The sequence below is a fragment of the Octopus bimaculoides genome, chromosome 30, assembly GCF_046866305.1.
Source record: "Octopus bimaculoides isolate indiv1 chromosome 30, ASM4686630v1, whole genome shotgun sequence".
NCBI lineage: Eukaryota > Metazoa > Mollusca > Cephalopoda > Octopoda > Octopodidae > Octopus > Octopus bimaculoides.
In genome coordinates this window covers 8,469,161-8,493,764 of record NC_142957.1, presented here as the reverse complement: position 1 = coordinate 8,493,764, position 24,604 = coordinate 8,469,161, and the positions used below count along the sequence as shown (strand labels likewise).

Here is a 24,604-nt window from a genome sequence, read left to right as displayed (position 1 = left end):
TATATACACTTACACACACACACCACACATCACACATACATACACACCACACACATAAACTCATGCATAAATACACGCATCATATCTTTCATCTTTCACTTGTTTCAGTCTTTTGACTACGGCCATGCTGGGGCACCGCCTTGAGGAATTTTAGTCGAATGAATCGAACCCAGTACATTTTCTTTTAAAGCCTGGTACTTATTCTGTCGGTGTCTCTTGCCGAACTGCTAAATTAAGGGGACATAAACACACCAACACCAATTGTCAAGTGATGGTGGGAGGCAAACACAGACACAAAGACACATGCACACACGCACACCTACACACACAAACAACATCATCATCATCATCATCATCTTCATCATCACCACCATCATCATCATCATCATCATCATCATCATCATCATCATCATCATCATCATCATCATCAACATCACCACCACCACCACCATCATCATCACCACCACCACCACCATCATCATCACCATCATCATCATCATCATCATCATCATTTAATGACCGTTGTCCATGTTGGCATGGATTGGAATAATTTGACTGAAAACTGGGGTGGGTGGGTGGGTGGAGTTGCACCAGGTCCCAATCTGATTTGGCATGGTTTCAAACAGCTGGATGCCCTTCCTAATGCCAACCACTCCAAGGGTGTAGCAGGTACTTTATATGCGCCACCAGCACAGGTGCCAGTTACGAAACACCAGCATCGGCCACGACTACGATCTCACTTGGCTTGACAGGTCTTCTCAAGCATGGCATATCGCCAAAGGCCTCGGTCACTTGTAACACACACATACACATATACATCATCATTTAATGTCCATTGTCCATGCTGGCATGGGTTGGATGGTTTGACCAAGGCTGGCAAGCTATAAGGCTGCAAAGAACCCCTTCGGTTGTGAATGACCATGGGATTGCACCTAGAAAGTACCCCTCCAAGGCACAAGTCCAGGCACTCACCCATGCATACCAGCCTTCCTTCTCCATACCACCAATGTTATCCAAAGCAAAGGCAAAAGGGCCGATACAGCTTGGTACCAGTGACGTCGCAACTCATTTCTACAGCTGAGTGAACTGGAGCAACGTGAAATAAAGTGTCTTGCTCAAGAACACAATATACAGCCTGGTCTAGAATCAGACTCCCAATTTCACGATTCCATCCAGGGGCAAAAGTAGTCGATATACAGCACTTACTCGGTATTACCTGTATTTTTAGGGTTTGGTTGACTCCATTACCCTTCGTAACCCTTATATATCCATATATAAATAAACTCGACTGCTCTCACAAACAAGTGTACTAAAAATGAACTCAACCGCTCTCAAAAATTAAGTTTTTAAAAAAAACTGGAAAAAAAATCATCCAGAATCCTTGTCTGGTACTGGATTGATCCCAAAATCTAATCATTTCGTGCCAGTCACAAGGCCAAACATCCCTGAAAGTTTCATCTGAATCCATCCAGCGGTTCTTGAGATATCTTGTCCACGGGCAAACAAACAAACAAACAAACAAACACAACTGAAAACAATACCTCTGCCTTCGCTAAGGTGGAGGTAGTAATCATCCTCATCATCATTATTATCCTCTTATGTCTGTCTTCCATGCTGGCATGGGTTAGGTGAGCCATTACTACATTCCTACATAGGTCAGACAACTACAACTCACTCATAATTTTCAGTTTGAGTTAGATTTCTTCCCCCCCCCCCAGCACTTTACGCTTGTAAATGGGTGTTATTAAAATTGTGGCACCAGAGGCATTAAAGGCTAGCTTTTATTGTGAAACACTAATGAGCCCTTATCATGCTACGGTATCACAGTTTGTTAGAGGTAACCACATGACTATGAAGAGAGAGAGAGAGAGAGAGAGAGAGAGAGAGCGGGGGCGCGAAAGAACCAAGGTGAAAGGGTGAAAGAAGCGCAAGGTGGGAGAGACGGAATGATTGAAGTGGGAGGGTGGCAGAGGAGGAAGTAATGGAAGAGAGACTAACGCGCATGCACACACACACATACATATTTATATTCATGTGTGAGTAGGTGTGTGTGATCTTTATGTATATATATTTTACACATACACACACACATATACACATGTATACACGCATATACATACATACATATTCATGAGCATATATATATATATATATATATATATATATATATATATATATATACACACACACATACATATACTTTCATATATATGCATACATATGCATGTATATATATTACATTAAATACACACACAAAGCCAACTATATTAATATGTATACATACAAACATACACGTGTATATATATATGAACATACACTTTCATACACTTTCATACACATGCATATATATTACATTAAATATACAGACACACACACACACATACACACATAAAACCATCTATATTAACACATTTAATATCCAATATCAAAAAACATCAAAGGTTTTATTAAATCAATTGAAAAATTATTATATTGTCTATAATTGAGTGTATATATATATATATGTGTGTGTGTGTGTGTGTGTGTATGTATATGTGTGTATACTGTTTGTAGACTGTATATTTGTGTATAGTGTCAGTATAATGTACACATGTGTATGCATATAAGTGTGTGTGTATGACTATGTATGTATATACTGTGTGTAAAACTTATTGGATGTGTAGTGTGTGTTATATACATACATACATACATATATATATATATATATATATGTATATGCTTATATGTGTGTATATATGTGCGTGTATGCATATATGAGTGTGTGTATGTGTAATATCATCATTATCATCATCATCATCACCATCATCATTTAACGTCCTTGTTTCAAGCTGGCATGGGTCGGACGGTCTGACAGGAACTGATGAGTCCAAACACTGCACCATGCTCCGGTGTCTTCTTTGGTTAGATTGCCCTCCCTGATGCCGGCCTGGTATTGAGAAGCTACAGTGTGATCAGAAGGGGCAAGCATAGCTGTTGTTTTAAAATTTGAGATCACATAGACAGTATTTTACGTAGGATATGCGCAGTTCCCATGAGTACTATCATTTGAATTTCTGCCATTCTGGGGTTTCCTGGTAGCAATCAGCCCCTTTTGCTATCATTCCTAGGGCACCTATGACAACAGGTATTGTTTTAGTTTTCAGGTTCCACATTTTGCCAGTTTCTATTATTATTATTATTATTATTATTATTGAGTGAGAGAGCAGTGCATGCCATCAAAGTGACACTGGGGTAAAACATACGAAGCCCATTCTACCCATCATGACTACCCGTCTGATAAGGGTACATTAGACACATGCATCACAACCATATGTGCGTGACACGGTGATCTCATGTCAAGATAAACAGCGCATCACCTCGCAGGTGGGGCCCAGTTAGAATTTTCTTCAGATCGAGTAGCCCATCCCACTCAAAAGGTCCCTGAATAAGGGTCGTTTAAGGATGTTGAGCAAAACACCCATGTTTCCAAAGGTGAATTATTCAAACCCCCAAAGAATTCCTCTCAACATATATAGCTATGATGCTCCCCCACTACTTCTGCTCGTGATCAGAGATGCACATATCGTCAGCCACCAAGGGACATGCTCAACTGGTTACAGTCAAACAACTGACAAGCAAATCTGTGGTATTCAGCAGAATATTTGCTGTATTTTCCCATCTTTTATACCAAGACAAAACAATGTACAGCATCAGTCGTTAGATTGGACTTTGATTAAAGGGATATTCAACTGGAGTTAAATAATGACAACTGATCTTGTTACATCCCTCTTATATCCCCGAGATCAATCATGAAACATGGCTACATCCCTTTATAACCCTCTTCAGGGAATGACATTGTGAAAGTGAAAGTAAAACTGAGTACGATGCAGAAAAAGCATGCCACTGACCTCTAGTTTGTTGCAGTTCACACATTTAGTGTCGGTGACAGCGTGGCTAGATCTTGGCACCAGATCACAGCAGGTAGCTAAGCTTGGGTGGACGTAAACACTAGCAGAGTTTGTTGCTCCACTTGGCATTTTCACTTGTGGAATTCCGACTGAAATATAAAAAGAAATTCTGATGAGGAACAAATGGAAGAGATGGAGAACTACATGAAGGTAGCCTGCCTAGGAGAATGGTTGCTGGTGGCACTCGGTCGCTTACGACGTCAAGGGTTCCAGTTGATCCGACCAACGGAACAGCCTGCTCGTGAAATTAACGTGCAAGTGGCTGAGCACTCCACAGACACGTGTACCCTTAACGTAGTTCTCGGGGGATATTCAGCGTGACACAGAGTGTGACAAGGCTGACCCCTTTGAATTACAGGCACAACAGAAACAGGAAGAAAGAGTGAGAGAAAGTTGTGGTGAAAGAGTACAGCAGGGTTCGCCACCATCCCCTGCCGGAGCCTCGTGGAGCTTTTAGGTGTTTTCGCTCAATAAACACTCACAACGCCCGGTCTGGGAATCGAAACTGCGATCCTATGACCACGAGTCTGCTGCCCTAACCACTGGGCCATTGCGCCTCCACAGGAGAATGGTAACTCAGTACAAATTAAAACATGGGTGAGGAGGGTGTCTGTAGTTCTTCCCACAGCCACTCTAGTGTTTGGTAGTTGTTGTCTAGTCCTAGATTATCCCTAATATTCTGGGATGATCTAGGGATGTTGGATACCTATGACGAAAGGATTTCCAGTTGTCACCATCCCATTTTTCTTGAATATTAGGAAAAGAACTCTACTGTCCAAGATAGCATTATCGTCGCCTTCCTGGCACTTGTGCGGGTGGCACATAAAATACACCATTTTGAGCGTGGCCGTTGCCAGTACCGCCTGACTGGCCTTCATGTCAGTGGCACGTAAAAGCACCCACTACACTCTCGGAGTGGCTGGCGTTAGGAAGGGCATCCAGCTGTAGAAACTCTGCCAAATCAGATTGGAGCCTGGTGTAGCCATCTGGTTTCACCAGTCCTCAGTCGAACAGTCCAACCCATGCCAGCATGGAAAGCGGACGTTAAATGATGATGATGATGATGTCATTTAATGTCCCTTTTCCATGCTGACATGAGTTGGATGGTTTGACAGGAGCTGGCAAGGCCAGGGGTCTCACCAGGTTCTGTTGTTTGTTTTGATATGGTTTCTACAGATGGTTGCTCTTCCTAACACCAACCTCTTTACAGAATATACGGGGTACTTTTTGCGTGGTACCAGCAACAGTGCTTTTTATGCGACACCAGCACCGGTACTTTTTACGTGACACACCAGTGCATTTTGTGTGACACCATTGCCAGGGCTTTTTATATGGCATCGACATCAGTGCTTTTTATGTGGCACCATCACCAATGCTTTTTATGTGGCACCATCACCAGTGCTTTTTATGTGGCACCATCACCAGTGCTTTTTATGTGGCACCATCACCAATGCTTTTTATGTGGCACCATCACCAGTGCTTTTTACGTGGCACCAGCACCAGTGCTTTTTATGTGGCACCATCACCAGTGCTTTTTACGTGGCACCAGCACCAGTGCTTTTTATGCGGCACCATCACCAGTGCTTTTCATGTGGCACCATCACCAGTGCTTTTAATGTGGCACCATCACCAGTGCTTTTTATGTGGCACCATCACCAGTGCTTTTCATGTGGCACCATCACCAGTGCTTTTTATGTGGCACCATCACCAGTGCTTTTTATGTGGCACCATCACCAATGCTTTTTATGTGGCACCATCACCAGTGCTTTTTATGTGGCACCATCACCAATGCTTTTAATGTGGCACCCTCACCAGTTCTTTCCATGTGGCACCATCACCAGTGCTTTTTATTTGGCACCAGCACCAATGCTTTTTACATAGCGTCAGCTTTTTATATGAAACCAGCACCAACAGGGTCATCAAGTACCTGCAAGACAAAAATCCCTCAAGCGGGAGTGGGGAGAGTAGTATTGAGGTGGGGTTAGCTTTGTGCCAGTTCAGAGAGGTATAGAGGGGACGGATATAGGTCTCTTGCTAGAGAGAGAGAGAGAGAGACAGATGATGGTGATGGAAATGTGTTGGGGAAAATAGTTGATATTTTATTACATTAAGATTTGGAAGAAGAATCCAGAGGTGTGGCTGTACGGTAAGAAGCTTGCTTCCTAACCACATGGTTCCAGGTTCAGTCCCACTGCATGGCATCTTGGGCAAGTGTCTTCTGTTATAGCCTTGGGCTGATCAAAGCCTTGTTAGTGGATTTGGTAGACAGAAACTGAAAGAAGCCCGTTGTATATATATATATATATGTGTGTGTGTCTTTGTGTCTGTGTTTGTCCCCCACACCATTGCATGACAACCGATGTTGGTGTGTTTACATCCCCATAGCTTAACAGTTTGGCAAAAGATACACTATGTCTGAATAAAAGACAGGATGGTAACAGCTGGAGCATCTTTGATCATAGGTCTGTCTGGACCAGGACTGACCAGGGGCTAAACAACAACAAGGAAAGACACATTAAATAATGTAGTCCTAGGTACACTATGCCTGAATGAAAGACAGGATGGTCACAGCTGGAACATCACTGATCATAGGTCTGTCTGGATCAGGACTGACTTGGGGCTGAGCAAGGAAGGACACATTAGATAATGTAGTCCTAGATACACTATGTCTGAATGAAAGACAGGATGGTCACAGCTGGAACATCTTTCATCATAGGTCAGCTGGATCAGGATTGACCTGGGGTTAAACAACAACAACATCTCTATTAAGCACATCTAGTCAGAAAATATCATAGATTAATCCATAGTTTTTTGTCATTCATGAGTTATATTATCGAATATGGCCTTCCCTTTTCACTGAGATGGTAGGGCGTGATGTGTAAGATATTTGGCTACAGTTTCTAGCATTGAGGCTCCTTTGTCTGCTCTTTCAGGGGTCAGAGAGAAAGAGAGAGAGAGAGAGAGAAAGCAGGAGAGAGAAAGAAAGAGAATCAGACAGACAGAAAAAGGACAGAGACAGACAGACAAACAGACAGACGAACAGAGACACAGACAAGGAGACAGAGACAGACAAATGGGCAAATAGAGAGACAGACAAACAGGGAGACAGACAGGCAGACAGATAGAAAGTGATAGATCCCTATGAGTTGGGGGAAGGGTAAGAGTAAAGACATCACTGTTAAATATATCCTAAAGTGGTTCCTCCACCTCCAGTCCCACCCACCCATCCCACCTTTCCACTACTAAGCTACCATAGCAACAGTAACCTTCACTCCGTTCCGCTACCCTCTCCTGCACCAATCTCTAAGAGACTTCGTTGAGAAACTGCCAGATGGTTAAATAAGAACTTCACTATTCCAAGAATTTTGGTTGGAACAACAACAATGACAACATCAAAAACAGGTAAGGTACTCAGATGGATTGACCTAGGGTTAAACAAAAGCAACAACTCCCCCCCCCACCACCACCACATTAATACAACACCATCCTAACAACACTTCACAACACCACCGCGAAGTCCGCTGCCCTAACCACTGGGCCATTGCGCCTCCACCCACCACCTTCTAAACAGACATTAATACACATGCATTTACATATACAAAGGTGGGCATCGTTAACTGAAATGTTAACTGTTAATCTGTTAACCAAAAAGTTAACGTCGATAACCACACAAATAAAAGCTAAAAGATAAAAGTTAGAAACAGCCCCAATTTAAACAGGGTCACTGGGCCCTGATATTGTGAAGGGGTTTATATCACTTTTAATAGGTATATGGCAGCAATGAGTGATGTGTTGTGACTAAGTGCACCTTGACTGCCTTTCAAACAACAGCCTTTGTACAGAAACTGACAGGGCAGTGGAGAGAGTGCTACATGTCTATACTGCAACACTGCACGTCATATGATGCATCACTGCATGTTGAACTGTGCAGTGCAGTAGTGTTCGGGTCGGTGGAGACACGACTGATGAAAGCTGTGAGTTGTGTTTGGTTGTTTTGGTCAATTAATCTGCCCGGTATGGGACTTGTGGATCAGAGCTGGCCTGGGGCTATACAACTATATCAGCATCCTCCTCCTCCTCCTCCTCATCATCATCATCATCAGTACCAGCAGCAGTAGAAGCACCACCACCACCACCATCATCATCACTGGCATCGTTATCATCATCACAATCGTCCCACCACCACCACTGCCCCTACTCCCCAGCCCCTGCTGCCACCTTCATCATTACCACCATCATCATTATCACCAGAAACAGCAGCACCCCCGTCCCCACAACCACTGCCACCACCACCACAGCCCCTCCTCCCAGCATGAGCAGCACCCCTCCCCACAACCACTACCACAACCACCACCATCAACAACAGTGCTAAAAGTAATCATATGGAACCTAAAACTTCTTCAATAAACTCCAGAGATTTGTGTGTGTGTGTGTGTGTGTGTGTGAGTGTCTGTCTGTCTAGCTATTCAAACAGCTTGGAGCTATTTGCTGTTTTAATAATGACGATGATGATGATGATGATGATGATGGTGAAGATGATGATGATGATGATGGTGAAGATGATGATGATGATGACGGTGGTGGTGCCAGCAGCAAGGACGATGATGATGATGATGACGATGACATTTACTTTCAGGTCAGTCCTGATCCAGCAGACCTATGATCAAAGATGTTCCAGCTGTGACCATCCTGCCTTTTATTCAGGCATAGTCTATCTAGGACTACATTGTCAAATGTGTCCTTCCTTAGTGCTGTTGTTTAGCCCCAGGTTAGTCCTGATCAGGCAGAACTGTGATCAGTGATGTTCCAGCTGTGACCATCCTGCCTTTTATTCAGGCATAGTCTATCTAGGACTACATTGTCAAATGTGTCCTTCCTTAGTGCTGTTGTTTTGCCCCAAGCCAGGTCTGATCCAGCAGACCTGTGATCAGTGATGTTCCAGCTGTGACCATCCTGTCTTTTATTCAGACATAGTGTATCTAGGACTACATTGTCTAATGTGTCCTCCCTTGTTCTTGTTGTTTAGCCCCAGGTCAGTCTGTATCTGGTAGACATATAGCCAAGACATTTTTTTCAGAAAATGGTCAAGTGAGATTTGAGTGAGATTTAGCTGGTGTTTCTAGCATGTGTGACTACATAGAGGTTACCCATGGTGGTTTGTTGCTGTTACTGGCTTAAGACATAGTGTGTGTGTGTGTGTGTGTGTGTGTGTGTGTGTATTTCTTTACTACCCACAAGGGGCTACACACAGAGGGGACAAACACGGATTAAGTCGATTATATCGACCCCAGTGCGTAACTGGTACTTATTTAATCGACCCCGAAAGGATGAAAGGCAAAGTCGACCTCGGCGGAATTTGAACTCAGAACGTAGCGGCAGACGAAATACGGCTAAGCATTTCGCCCGGCGTGCTAACGGTTCTGCCAGCTCGCTGCCGTGTGTGTATGTATGTGTATGTGTGTATACGTGTGTTTGTGTATGTGTGTGTGTGTGTGTTAGAGAGAGAGAGAGACAGAGATAGATAGATAAAGAATTGAAACAATGTGTGTGTTTGTGTGTGTATATGAGAGAGAGAGAGAAAGAGAGATTTGAAATGATGTGTGTGTGTGTGTGTGTGTGTGTGTGTGCAGGATTTGAAATGCAGGAATGTGTGCGTTTGTGTATGTATGTGTGTGACTGTGAGAGAGAGGGAGAGAGAGAGAGAGAGAGAGAGAGAGAGAGAGAATTGAGACAGTATGTGGGCATGACTTGAAATGCAGGAATATATGCGTTTGTGTATGTGTGTGTGTGACTGAGAGAGAGAGAGAGAGAGAGGGGGGAGAAAGAGAGAGAGGGGAGAAAGAGAGAGAGGAGAAGAATGAGAGAGAGAGAGAGAGATAGGGAGAATGAGAGAAAGTGAGGGATAAGGAAAACGAGAGAGAGATTTTTTTAATCCTGTGTGCGTGTGTGTGTGTGTGTGTGTGTGTGTGTGTGTGTGATACGCCACCACCGCCGCCGCCACCACCATCACCACGTTGTACCATTCCAGTACAATTATAACCAATCATCAATGAAACAAATAAAAAAAAAAGGTTAGTGTCTGTGTGTCTGCAACTGCTGTTGCTGTGCAGTTTGCAGTGCACAGTTTATGCACCGGATTTATTGATGGACGTTTAATGTCAGTTTGTCTAGCATACACACCTCATTGCACTGTCTACACACAGCTGGCAGCAGACCATCGTGTGCACGTCTGTGTGTTCGTGCGTGTATACACACACATCTATCTATCTATCTATACATACATACATGCATACACACACACGTAGATGTGTATGTGTGTGAGTTTTTTGGGTAATTTTTCAGATTAACACCCGAACGATTACCTAACCCTAAGCCTAAAACCCTAAACTTAACCCTAACACTAACCCTAAACCCTAACCCTAAAACCCTAACCCTGACCCTAAAACCGTAACCCTAAAAACTAACCCTAACCCTAAACCCTAAGCCTAAAACCCTAACCCTAAAACCCTAACCCTAACCCTAACCCTAAAACCCTAACCCTAACACTAACCCTAAAACCCTAACCCTAACACTAACCCTAACACTAACCCCTAATCCTAACCCTAAAACCCTAACCCCGACCCTAAAACCCTAACCCTAAAACCCTAACCTTAACACCCTAGTGAAAATCGTGCGGGTGTTAATCTGAAAAATTACCGTTTTTTGTGTCTTTGTTTGTCCCCCCCCACCACCACCACCACCACCATCACCGCTTGGCAACAGGTGTTGGTTTATTTATGTTCCAGTAACGTTGCGGTTTGGAAAAAGAGATCAATACCAGACAAAAAATACCAGACAAAAATAAATAAATGAATAACAATAATAATAATAATAATAATAATAATAATAATAATAATAACCCTTTCTACTAAAGGCACAAGGTCTGAAATTTTGGGGGAGGAGACAAGTTGATTACATGGATCCCAGTGGTTGTTGTAGAAGACACTTGTGTGACGACGTCACGCGGTGGGACCGAACCTAAAACCACGTGGTTGAAAAGTTAACTTCGCAACCGGTGTTAGTTTGTTTACATTCCCGTTAACTGTTTGGCAACAAAAGAGTGAGGACGGCAGAATAAGTGTCAGACAAAAAAAAAATATATATATATAAGTAACAAGTATACAAGTTCGCTTCGTAACCGGCGTTGGTTTGTTTACATCCCCGTTACTTGGCTGTTTGGCAACAAAAGAGTGGAGAGGGCAGAATAAGGGTCAGACTAAAAGAATATATAAGTAACAAGTATACAAATTCGCTTCGTAACCGGCGTTGGTTTGTTTACATCCCCGTTACTTGGCTGTTTGGCAACAAAAGAGTGGGGAGGGCAGAATAAGGGTCAGACTAAAAGAATATATAAGTAACAAGTATACAAATTCGCTTCGTAACCGGCGTTGGTTTGTTTACATCCCCGTTACTTGGCTGTTTGGCAACAAAAGAGTGGGGAGGGCAGAATAAGGGTCAGACTAAAAGAATATATAAGTAACAAGTATACAAATTCGCTTCGTAACCGGCGTTGGTTTGTTTACATCCCCGTTACTTGGCTGTTTGGCAACGAAAATGTGGAGACGAGAATAGATATCAGATATCAGATAAAAAGAATATATAAGTAAAAAGTATATAAGTTCGCTTCACAAACGGTGTTGGTTTGTTTACGCCTCCGTAACTTAGCTGTTTGTCCTTACACCCGTCAAAAAAAATAATAAAAATGGCCCCCAAAGGAATTTGATAGAATATGTGCCAAGCCAAAAGAAAATGTGTCTAAAGTAATAGGGTAGATTTGGTCGATTAAACCCTCACGTGAAGGCGGTACCTCAACGTGTCAACGGTCGAATGATTCAATAGAAGAATAAAAGAAAAGGCGATGCTGAGAGCCAATAAACGGGTCAAAAACCATCGAACTGTGGCCATTGTATATATTCTTCACGTTCTATCTTTGGAAAAAAATTTTTTTCTAAACTTACCACATCACATCGTGTTCTTTGTTAGGAGTCAGAATTGCATTTCGTGTCTTGGATTGATCTGTCTGCTCCTCCTTCTCCTCCTCCTCTCCTTCCTCGTCATCATTACCATCATCCACGTCACTATTACCACCACCACCACCACCTTAGTTATCATTATCATCATCATCATCATCATCATCATCATCATCATCACGACAAAGACGACGACGACCACCACCACCACCACTGCTCCAATAATTAAAATCTCTCCCAAATAAAAAAAAAGGGATCTTTTTTAAAACGGGGGCCACATTTTTCATTAATGTTTTACGTAGTGTTTTTGGTACGGAAAGACTTTCAAACTTCGTATACTTATCTATTTTGTGTTATAGAACAGAAAAATATTTTTGTATTCGAATTTATTTCATGTAAAAAATTGTCTTATTTCGATAATTTCAACCAATCACTGACAAGTATTCAGTTGTTTATATTTACTCCTTTGACTGATTAAGCGATATAAAGCGTACTTAATCTCCATACCTTCGTTTTATTTGCTTTTTTCATTTTAAATTTGCTTTAACCCTAACCCTAACCCTACGGTTAGGGTTAGGGTTAGGGTTAATTGTTTCAGAATCGTTTGTTTATGTAGTCGGCACTTAATGTATATCGGCTGAATGGACGTCAGTGATTGGTTGAAATTACAGAAATACGACAACTTTAACATGGAATAACTTATGGATTTCTTTTTTTTTAAAGAAGACTAAGAGAAAAAGATGTTTTATATGACACATTCTACCAGTGTTCCAAGTTTCAAAGTGTTTCGTTAATGAAAAATGTGGCCCCCGTTTTAAAAAAGATCCAAAAAAAGTCCACAACACACAAATATATAGTTGTTGTTCCAGACAATTTCTAGATGTAAGCATAGGTCAAATGATATCTCTTTGGTTTTCTTTGTTTATTTTGCCTCCTATAAACATTATACTGCATACATGATACAGAATGACGTATTTTAAGAATTTTAAGCGAATTAATACAGATTAAACATATTCTGCTTCAGAATTGAACTAATTTGTACCTGTATCAGGTAAACGAATCATGTTCTTAACCTCTTTTTCTTTTCTTTTCTTTTTCTTGCTTCAATCATTTGACTGTGGCCATGCTGGGGTATCGCCTTGAAGGTTTTTTTTTAGTCAATCAAATCGACCTCAGAACTTATATTTTCTTTTTAATGCCTGGTACTTATTCTATCGGTCTCTTTTTGTCGAACCGCTATTGTCACGGGGATGTAAACACACCAACACCAGTTTTCAAGCAGTGGTGGGGGGACAAACACATACACACACACACACACACACAACATATACGACTGGCTTCTTCCAGTTTCCGCCTTCCAAATCCACTCACAAGGCTTTAGTCGACCCGAGGCTATAGTAGAAGACACTTGCCCAAGGTGCTACGCAGTGGGACTGAACCCGGAACCATGTGGTCGAGAAGCAAACTTCTTACCACACAGCCACGCTGGGTTCGTAGTATCGGAGTCATGAAGTTTCCATGCGGAGAATTGGCAAAGCAGGGACACTCAGGCTATTGAGTGATCATGGTTAGATGCTAAAACTATGATTCTGAAAACAAAATGATCTCTGAAATATCTGATGTTTTTTTTTACCTCAGAAATATCTGGAAATATCTGAAAGATAAGTAGGTAACTCTGTTTGAAATCGTGGTAGACTGCATACTGCATTAGCACCAAAAAGTCTTCCTAGTCCATTCTGCATGTTAATGGAACATCACTAAGACAAGGTGAGAAGTTCAAGTAATCCCGGGTGCCGTATTAACGAGTAATGGATGGATAGAGGCTGAATCAGATGCTAAATTTGTAGGTGCTGGTACAGGAATGCTGTGCGAGTGTCTCTGTGTTTGTGTCTGCCTCCCCCCCCACTACCGCTTGACAACAAGTGTTGGTGTGTTTACGTCCCTGTAAAACTAGCGGTTCGGCAAACAGAGAATGATAGAATAAGTACTAGGTAAGTACTAGCTGGGGTAAATTTGCTCGACTAAAATCTTCAGGCAAGGCGATGCTCCAGTATGGCTGCAGTCTAAAGAATAATATATATATATATATATATATATATATATATATATAATACAAATAATAAATAAGTATATGCATATATACGTACATGTATGTACATACCTACATCTACATGTATATATAGATGCATATCTGGGTACAGGACGTTGCAAAAAACGTGAACAAAATAATAACCAGAGTACAGAAAACACACAGGCCACGAGAACATTTCCTTCATCAACTGCCACCATTCTAAAACTAAACGTTTCGAAGAGTTAGGGCAGGACGCGTCGTTAGAATGGCTCTTCCCACGGACCACAAATTAAATTTGTACCATGGAGGAATGTATATATATACATAGGTAAATGATAGGATTGCTTCAATATTTCAGGGGTAGTCTACCTAACTCTATTCTTATACCACTATATGCATTACTATATCCACTAACTGTTTCTCCTGCATTTCTCACACCATGAACTCTAACATACACGTCAACATTCTGAAGAGATCTGCCAAACCATTTGGCACATTGAAACGATCGTAAATGACTCATTATATAATCTCCACATAATTAAATCAATGGCTAACTAGCCCAATTGACTTGCTTCTTCTTGTGTTTGTTTCTCCATTCTCCACATAATTATATATATATATATATATATATATATATATATATATGCACACACGACCATACGAAATCTATTCAGATATACGAGGTTCCGATGAAGCTATAAGGTGTTACCCAGGTACTCAACTATGAGTGCACTGCATCCTATAACAGAAACAGCCGTAAGCCAATGAAGTTAATAAGATGATCGTTCATTCCTTAGCCGTCACATTGTAGTATGATACAGATATGTGTATATACATATGTCTGCGTGCGTGTGTGTCTGTGTGTGTGTGCCTGCTCATGTATACATTCATATATACATATATATACATACATACATACATACATAAGATATAAAAAAAAAGTAAATAATATCTACTTCGTTACAAAATTGCTAATTTAATGGTCGGTGTAGTGTATGTAATTCCATAAATGGCTACTATTTTCATATTAGACAGACACAATTTCCGATGGCTTTCGACTTCAAACACATATATAATATATATAATATATATATATGTATAATGTGTGTGTGCGCGTGCGTGCTGTACGAAGGTCTTTTAATCACATCTGCTGTAAGTTCAGAGCCATTATTATGTAAAACCACAAACAAACAAAAAAAAACTCAGTCGTCAAGACGTCAGAATTATATTGCCCCTGTTAAGTGTCATTACGGAGTGAAGTACGTGTGTGTGTGTGTGTACGTGTGTGTGTGTACGTGTGCGTGCGTGCGCGCACGTTTATATTACGTGTATGTTTGTTTGTTTGTTGTTTTTTTCTGTTGATTCAGCTAATTATGAGATTTTAGTTCACGTGAGAAAACACCGTGATATATATATATATATATATATATATATATATATATATATATATATATATATATATATATATATATATATGTATTTAAACGTATATATATATATATATAAACGTATATATATATATATAAACGTATATATATATATATAAACGTATATATATATATATATAAACGTATATATATATATAAACGTATATATATATATATATAAACGTATATATATATATATATATATATATATATATATATATATATAAACGTATATATATATATATATACGTATATATATATATATATATATATATATATATATATATATATATATACGTATATATATATACATATATATATATATATATATATATATATATATATACGTATATATATATATACATATATATATATATATATATATATATATATATATATATATATATATACACGTGTGTATATATATGTGTGTATGTATACACACACATAATTGATTAAAAAAAACAGGAAAAAAAGGAAAAAAAGAAGAAAAAAAAGAAAAAAGAGGATGTAGTACAAACAATATATTAATATGACGCTCGGAGAAGAAAGAGAGAGAGAGAGAGAGAGAGAGAGAGAGAGAGGTACACACACACACACACATAGAGAGGGTCCGCCCCCCCCCCCAAAAAAAAAAACGTCTGTATATTCACTTCAATTGCTGATAACGCACTTAATTTTCATTTCTTTTTTAGATTTAAGCCATTAGAAATAATGAATGAAGCCACACTATGCTCTGAACAAAGGAAATTTATCCTGAAGTGTTACTGGAAGTTTGGAAATGCTGTCGGAGTGTGAAGACAGTCTAGGAGGGAGCTTCAAACGGATCCACCTACGTAACTTTCCGTCATTCGAATTAGAGAAAAGTCTGAAGCAGATGGAACTGATGAGGATGTTCACAAGAAACGTTCAGCAAGAGCGCAAATATCGACAGGACTCACAAAACAAGAAAGGTGGTGATCTTTCGATACCAGTACCAAATATCGGCCTTTTCCGTAAAAAGTGTCTTCGGCGATCTTTACCAAAGACCGGCCTTTTCCGTATTAGGGTCAGGGTTAGGGTTTTAGGGTTAGGGTTAGTGTTACGGTTAGGGACGGAATTCCCTAACCCAAACCCCAAAACCCAAACCCTAACCGTAACCCTAAACCCTTCAAAAGAAATCGCGCTCTCTGTATCTCTTTCGCTTTTTACGACGTCGTTTCCCTCTTTCCCTCCAACACTTTTTACGGAAAAGGCCGATCTTTGGTAAAGATCGCCGAAGACGCTTTTTACGGAAAAGGCCGATATTTGGTATTGGTATCGAAAGATCGCCAGAAAGGTTGCTGGAAATGTGTCGCTAGTTTTCAAGAAAATCTGTGGTGAGTGAGACGTGAGAGATGGGGATTTCAAAATCCAAAGCTTCCATTGCATTTGGAAGCAGTCGCTTAGAAAAATTACATTCTAAAGATAGTCCATGCTTTTAATGAAGATGATCCGGACAGAAGAGTGGAGCTTTAAGATGGGTAGAAGATGCACGCTTTCCAACAAAGCTTTTTGAGGCGAAGGACCTACATTGTTTTTATTTATTTATTTATCAGAAAGTCTCAAACAAGCTGAGAAGCCATTTAGTGTAAGGGTCTGTTGTAGGGAATTAGTAATAATGGTACACCCCTCCCACGTAACGAATAGAATAACCTAGTGACTGTAAATAGAAGTAGGTAAAGTACGGGAGTACATTGTAGGCGGTCACTCTGACAACCTACTCGTGTCTTAACTAGTTTTACTAAGTATACGGTATGCCGAAGTGGCATTATAATAATCCAACATTAAAAGGATTATAAGAGGGAATATGAAGAAAAAGAAATTAAGACGAAAGGAACGAATTTAATTTAGACTTGAAAGAGTTCAGGTCATAAGAAGAAGTAGGAAAACAATGTAATGAAAGAGAGTTCCAAATTCTGGTAGTTCGAGGGAAAAAAAAGACTTCTTTATTTATGGAAGCACAACAGCATTTGGAAGAAGACGTTGTGAGCTTCGAGTCCGATGAAATGGTACAAAGTGATCTGGAACCAAGAAAGAAAGTTCATCAGGGCACTTTAAATTAAGTGGCTCAATTAATCACCATAATTTCATCGAATGGGAATTTGAGAGTCGGCTTATTATAGAGGAACAACTTGTTAATTTACCAGGAGTTACAGAATGGTGCGGCTTATCATGAAAGGGATTAACTGGACCATTCTTTTTTGTCGATACTATGTGGCTGGCCTTATGTATTTGAACTTGCTGCAGAAATCTGTTATGCTAAGCATTCAAGAGGATTTTGATGATGTGGAGTTTTATTTCCAGCAAGATGGGGGAACCCCACTCTACTATAGTAATGTAAGGGCCTACCTTGATAAGATTTTACCAAATTGGAGGACTGGACGAAGAGGTTCAGCAGATTACCCGCAGCATTCACCGGACCTCACACTAACAGAATTTTTTTTTTTTATGGAGATACTTAAACGATAAAGTTTACGATAAAAACGGGTGACAGTCGACGAATCGAGGGCGGCCGTTGAATGACAACGTGCAGAAATATCGAGCAAAATGTTTCTTGATGTTTGCGATTCCATTGTTTCAGGCCATCAACAATGCCTGGACTGGAATGGTCAGCAGTTCCAAAACAGCCACCCTTAAAAAAATTTTAATCCTGTCTGTAGATTCTATTAAATCTGGAAAATGAAACGCATTTTAATATACGCTCACTTTACAATTATTCAGTGTGTACATACATTTTTGGAGTGGACACACAGTATATATATATATATATATATATATATATATATATATATATATATATATATGAATAATAACAATAAATAGAGCGAAACGCATATAAATAAAAGTTCCTTTTTTTTATATGCGTTTTGCTCTATTGTTATTATTCATATCTACTCAAAATGCATCGCTTTAACTTGGTATCTATACCTAGAAAACGGGTGTGATATCCTGTTTTTTTGTGTGTGATTTTTGCTACCCATGGTAACTATTAACATATTTACATTGTCAAGGTTTTTTTAAAACTGAGATAATATTAATATATACATAAACTATTATTTATATATATATATATATATATATATATATATATATATATATATATATATATATATATATAATCCAAGAGAGTTAGGGGTTGAGGATCCAACCCACTAAGGGATAACATCTATCCAATATACTGCTGGGAGGGTACCCAATTATTGTTACACTAGTGTTAAACCAAGTGCAATAAGTGGGTGCGGGTAAAAGGGTTTTTTTTACTCTAAATTTATACAGCAATAAGAAAATGGAGGGGAATATGAGGCTGCAAGTTGATGAGTACCTCATATTCCCTTCCATTTTCTTATCGCTATATATATATATATATATATATATATATATATATATATATATATATAACACTGGGAGGATATCTCGGCAAACAGACCCCTCTGGAGACACACCATCAAAACGGGTTCAGCGGACTTCGAGAAAGCCCGAGGCGCAAGAGCTGAACTCAAGAGACAGGAAAGAAAGCAGCACCTTCTCCTTCCCAAACCAACCCCTTCTATCCCTTGTCCACAATGTCCCCGTATGTTTCATGCAACCCTTGGATTGCGGAGCCATCTGCGGTTCAAACATCCAGGAAAATGAACTGGATTGCAAGCTCGGAAACACGAGACGCAGCCAACTATATACTATACTATACTCTCTCTCTCTCTCTCTCTCTCTCTCTATCTATATATATATATATATATATATATATATATATATATATATATATTTATATATATATATATATATATATATATATATATATATATATATATATATATATATACATGCGTGTGTATGTATGTATGTATGTATGTATATTAGTGCTAGCTCACTATTTTATACGTTTGATGAAATACGCTTGTTTTAGTTTGTATGCATGTGTGTGTGTGTGTGTGTGTGTGTGTGTGTGTGTGTGTGTGTGTGTGTGTGTGTGTGTGTGCGCATGCGTACATACACGCATGTATACTACATATATTTGCATTCAAATATACGAAGGTTATCCCGAAAGTAATGCAGAAATAAACACAACTTATTAATCGACGCAAGCCGCTTAAATTGAACATGTTGGTTGAGCAACTCTTTCATCTATAGAAACTCTTTTTTTCTGGTATTTTTCATTGAATGGCTTGCAAACAGAAGCAACGAACCGTTATTGAGTTCTTTATGAAGAAGGGGTGCTTGCTGTCTGAAGTCCACAGAAGGCTACAGTTTTATTTTATAATTATTATTTCTTTTTTTTCTTTTGCGGAGAATGCGCCATTGGCGTAGGTAATGTACACAGATGGATAAAGAAGCTTAAAGAAGGGGAAAAACCAGCATTGAAGACAACTCATGCAATAGGGGACCATCATCTGTGACCACTGGTACGAACCACCAACATGTGGATCAACTGATCTGCATGGACAGGCGAGTCATAATTCATGAGCTCGCTGTACAACTGGACTGTGGTCACCATGGATCACAAAAGATGGTGGAAGACTTAGGGTGTCATCAAGTGTGTGCAAAGAGGGTACCTTGTTAGTTGACACCCGATTTAGAGAAGAGAAGTGTGAAAGTTCTCTGTGATCTGTTGGTAGCGTTTAAAGCCAATGAAGACGCTTTTTACCCGACCTGGTGAGAGAGGATGGAAAATTTATGATCTGGAAAGGAAATTTCGGTATATGGAATGCCATTATACCTCTTATCGAAGGCCTAAGAAGTTCAAGAGCCAGCGATCAGCAAAGAAAGCCATGCTGATTGTTTTTTAAGGGCGTCGTCATCTTTGTTCTTGCGGCTGTACAGTGAAAACCGAAATGTACTTTGAGGCACTCAAAGATCTTAGAGAAGCCATTAGGAGGAAGAGACCAAAGAAGACTCTGGAAACGATCCATATTCACCCCGACAATGTACGACCATTCACATCTTTGGTGACAAATCAGGTAATTGATGAAATGGGCTCATCCGACGACAACTTGAATCTGGTGCCCCTACCTCACGACTTCTACCTGTTCGGTTCAGTAAAAACAGTCTTCGGGGACAATGATTTGACGAGGGAGACAAGGTGAAAGTAGATGTGAAGACACGGGTAGCACATCAACTGGCTCCGGGTTCTATCCTACTCCGTGGCACTTTTGGCAAGTATTTTCTGCTATAGCTCCGGGCTGACTTAAACCTTGTGACTGGATTTGGTAGACGGAAACTGAAAGAAGCTTGGCATCTCTCTATCTATCTATCTATCTATCTATCTATCTATCTATCTATCTATCTATCTATCTATCTGTCTGCCTGTGTATATGCGTTTATATCTATGTGTGAAGCTTTATGTTTGTCACCCACCTCCACCACTTAACGACTGATGTTGGTTTGTTTACGTCCCCGTAACATAGCGTTTCGGCGAAAGGTGATCGATAAGATAAATACCAGACTTAAAAAAACAATTAAGTACCGGGATCGATTCGTTCGGCTAAAAACTTTTCAAGACAGTGCCTCAGCATGGCCGCAAGCCATTAAGGGTTATACAATATCACGGTATCGACCAGACTATTAGCTGTTGTTACACATCGCTGATCACAATGCACTTCGAATGATGCCAGCCCGCTAGTTAGACGAGCGAGACAATGTACCCCTGATCAGAAAGCTATTCCACCGCAGGGTTATCCATTTACAGCTGTATGAACAGGAGCAATGTGAAACGAAATGGTTTGCGCCCCTTCCCGGTCAAGGGATCGAACCTATGACCTAGCGATCGCGAGTGTCGTACCGTAACTACTAGGCTACGCGCCTTCACTTATACAATATAATCTGAAGTATAATAAAAAGAAACAAAGTCATTAAAGAGATGGAAAAAAATATCCATAACTGGGAGTAAAATGAACATTTTAACCCTTTTTATTGTGGGTATCACCGGTGACACCCGCGGTACTGAACGAATATCATACAATCGTTTGGCACTGCGGGACTCACCTGTGAACCCCATGTTAAAAATTAACGTAGGAGCCATAATCTAGTAACTAGATTTTTAAAACTACTTTTATTTCTAGATGGGATATATTGTAGCCTATCCCTTTTAAGCAAACTGTCAAATTAAACCCAAACGTTCTGTAAATGGTTAAAAAAAAACAAAGAAAAAACCCCTCAAAAACGCATAATTTCTAAAAAAAAAAATTAAACTGTTGGTGCCAAAAACAAAAAGAAGAAAAAAATGGCGCAACATGAGATTGGTAGATGAAATATTAAAACATTTCTGAGTGTCAGCTCGTCTTCGCAGTCTCCAGACTCGCAGAACTTGAGAAGAGCTTCAAAGAAAATAGAAAAGAAATTATGCAATGAAGCAATGGTACAAAAGAACCGTCTCTGTAGAATTGGGCACTGAGTATTACAGTAATCCTTCGCCATATCGTGGTTCACCTATGGCGGTTTATTATTTAAACTTACGTCGATTCCTCCGTGGTGTTGTTTTGCATCTATAATAAAATAGATATATTTTATTTATTTATGCACCCTTTGAAAGCCTAGCCAGGCTCATGGGCCCCGGTTTCCCGGTTTCTATGGCGTATGTGTTCCGCCCAGCTGGACGGGACGCCAGTCGATCGCAGCGTTACTCAAGAAACAGGAAGAAAGAGTGAGAGAAAGTTGTGGCGAAAGAGTACAACAAGGGTCGCCACCCCCACCCCCTTGCCGGAGCCTCGTGGAACTTTACGTGTTTTCGCTCAATAAACACACACAACGCCCGGTCTGGGAATCGAAACCGCGATCCTCCGACCGCGAGTCCGCTGCCCTAACCACTGGGCCAATGCGCTTCCTGCGCCCTTTTAAAGCCTAGCCAGGCTCATGGGCCCGGCTTGCCGGTTTTAATGGCGTATGTGTTACCCAGCTGGACGAGACGCCAGTCCATCGCGGCGTTACTCATTTTTGCCAGCTGAGTGGACTGGAGCAACGTGAAATGAAGTGTTTTGCTCAAGAAACACAAAGCGTCGCCCGGTCCAGGAATCGAAACCACAATCTCACGATCATGGTGCTGACACCCTAACCACTAAGCCACGCGCCCCCACAAAATTAATAAATACAAATTATGTAAAAAAAAAATTTTTAATATACAGTACAGTACTGTTTTTACTTCGCGGATTTTCACCTGTCACGGGAGTTTTTAGAAAGTAACATCCACGATAGTCGAGGGACTACTGTAATTAGTTACCAGATGATTCCGAAGCAGATGGGCAACTCTCATGAACGTTGAACCAAAACAGGTTTTCCAAATCTCCTTCTCTATAGGGTCCTGTCAGAAGCAATTGCCACTATAATTTCTAGTTGAATTCCAAAGCATGACCAACCAAGACTACGGATACTATCTCATTCTTGGTCTACCCCTAGGTCTCCTGCCAATTGGCTCGGCTTGGAGAATTTGTAATCTTTGCATCCATCCAGCTCGCCCTTTTCACTGCCGCCTACAATCCCAAGGAATGTCGCAGGGGTGGGTAGATAGAGTCCTCAGGTACCTCTTCAATCAGGTCATATCAGAGGCAACAGTCATTACACTTTGCAGCTGAATTCGCGAGCATGACCACCCGAGACTAAAAAAAATACTACCCAGCCGTCTCGTTCTTGGTTTACCTCTAAATATTCTGCCAGCTTGAAGAATCCATACTGCAATTCTTTCCTCTGACATATTCGTAGTACCGGAGTTGCGACTTCTCAATGCACAGAACTAGCAACTTGACCCGGAGAGACATCGTAATCTCCAACCTAGGCACCCTGTCGATTAACATTACAAAATATAAGACTACCCACTAAGTCTCCTGTCAGTTGGCTCGGCTTGAAGAATCTGTCTTGTGATTATTTCCTGTAGTGCACATACCCTGTGTGTACCCCCGCCATAGGTGAACCACGATAAGAAACAAGGAGAGAAAAAAATATAAGTGTAGTGGTGAGCGATCTATCATGGCGAATATATATATATATATATATATATATATATATATATATATATATATATATATATATATATATATATATATATATAATAATAATATTAGGAACAAAATCCAAAATTACAGGTAAAAACTCAATTTATTTTCGATAATTTCAATTGATTTTAATCGATTTAAATTTCTTTTCTATTTGAAAATTAGTTATGAAACACGTGTAATCTTTTTATTATATTTATCTTATGATATTTACTTTACTTTATATTATACTCATTTATTGTGCTTTTAATTATTAATTTTTCTATATGTGATAGTGGATTTTCATCGATGAGTTCTTGAAACTTGGTTATTTTCCCTAATACATATATAATCGTAACAACGTAAGCACGCACAGACATGCTCATACGTGTGAATGTATTTGAAGTCTTGTTACATTTGTACATACACCACATTGACAAAGAAAAGCCACTGCCGTGTTAATATAAACATTGACATACAAGTAGAAACATGTTAGTATACAAATACACAAAAGGCGGCGAGTTGGCAGAATCGTTAGAACGCCTGTCACAAATGTTTAGCGGCATTTCGTCCGTCTCCACGTTCTGAGTTCAAATCCTGCCCAGGTCGACTTTGCCTCTTGTCCTTACGGGCTCGGTAAAATAAGTACCAGTGGATAACTGGGGTTGATGTAAATCCACTTACCCACTGCCCCGAAGTTGCTGGCCTTGTGTCATAATTCGAAACCAATATATCTTACGTTGTGAGAAATAGCAGCTAAGTCTCCCTCAAACCATACCGTAAAGTCTAACAGGCGGACACTTTGGATAAATGAAGTCCTGAGTTCCTTGCAAGTTTGAAATAAGCTGGGATAGCCACGGTTGGAATGCCTATGATCATAGGTCGGCTATAACAATCAAGGCTGGTTGCGGCGAAGAGCGAGGTTGTACTTATGCGGTCTTTCTTTTTGCTAGAAAAAGCAGCCAAGTTTCTCTCATATCATTCTCTGCCGTCTTAAGTAAGAAACGAATGGACAAACTGGATGATGTAGTTCATCAAAGTGGTCACGGTTGGAGACATTTTTGATCATGGGTCTGCTCAATCAGGACTGACCTGGGGTTAAATAACAACAGCACAATGAACAAGAGCCTCTTCGTAAGCGGTCTGTGTACTAGAAATAGCAGTCAACATT

General features: G+C 40.1%; 1 protein-coding gene across 1 annotated transcript in view; it reads right to left on the bottom strand.

Moving 5' to 3' along the window:
- The window catches only part of LOC149130179 (uncharacterized), an 81,875-nt gene that overhangs the window by 11,302 nt on the left and 45,969 nt on the right, over nt 1–24,604 (bottom strand). The window contains exon 3 of the mRNA XM_089346266.1: nt 3,888–4,036. Coding sequence (XP_089202392.1) covers nt 3,888–4,036 — 149 coding nt within the window. The remainder of the gene's footprint in view (nt 1–3,887; nt 4,037–24,604) is intronic.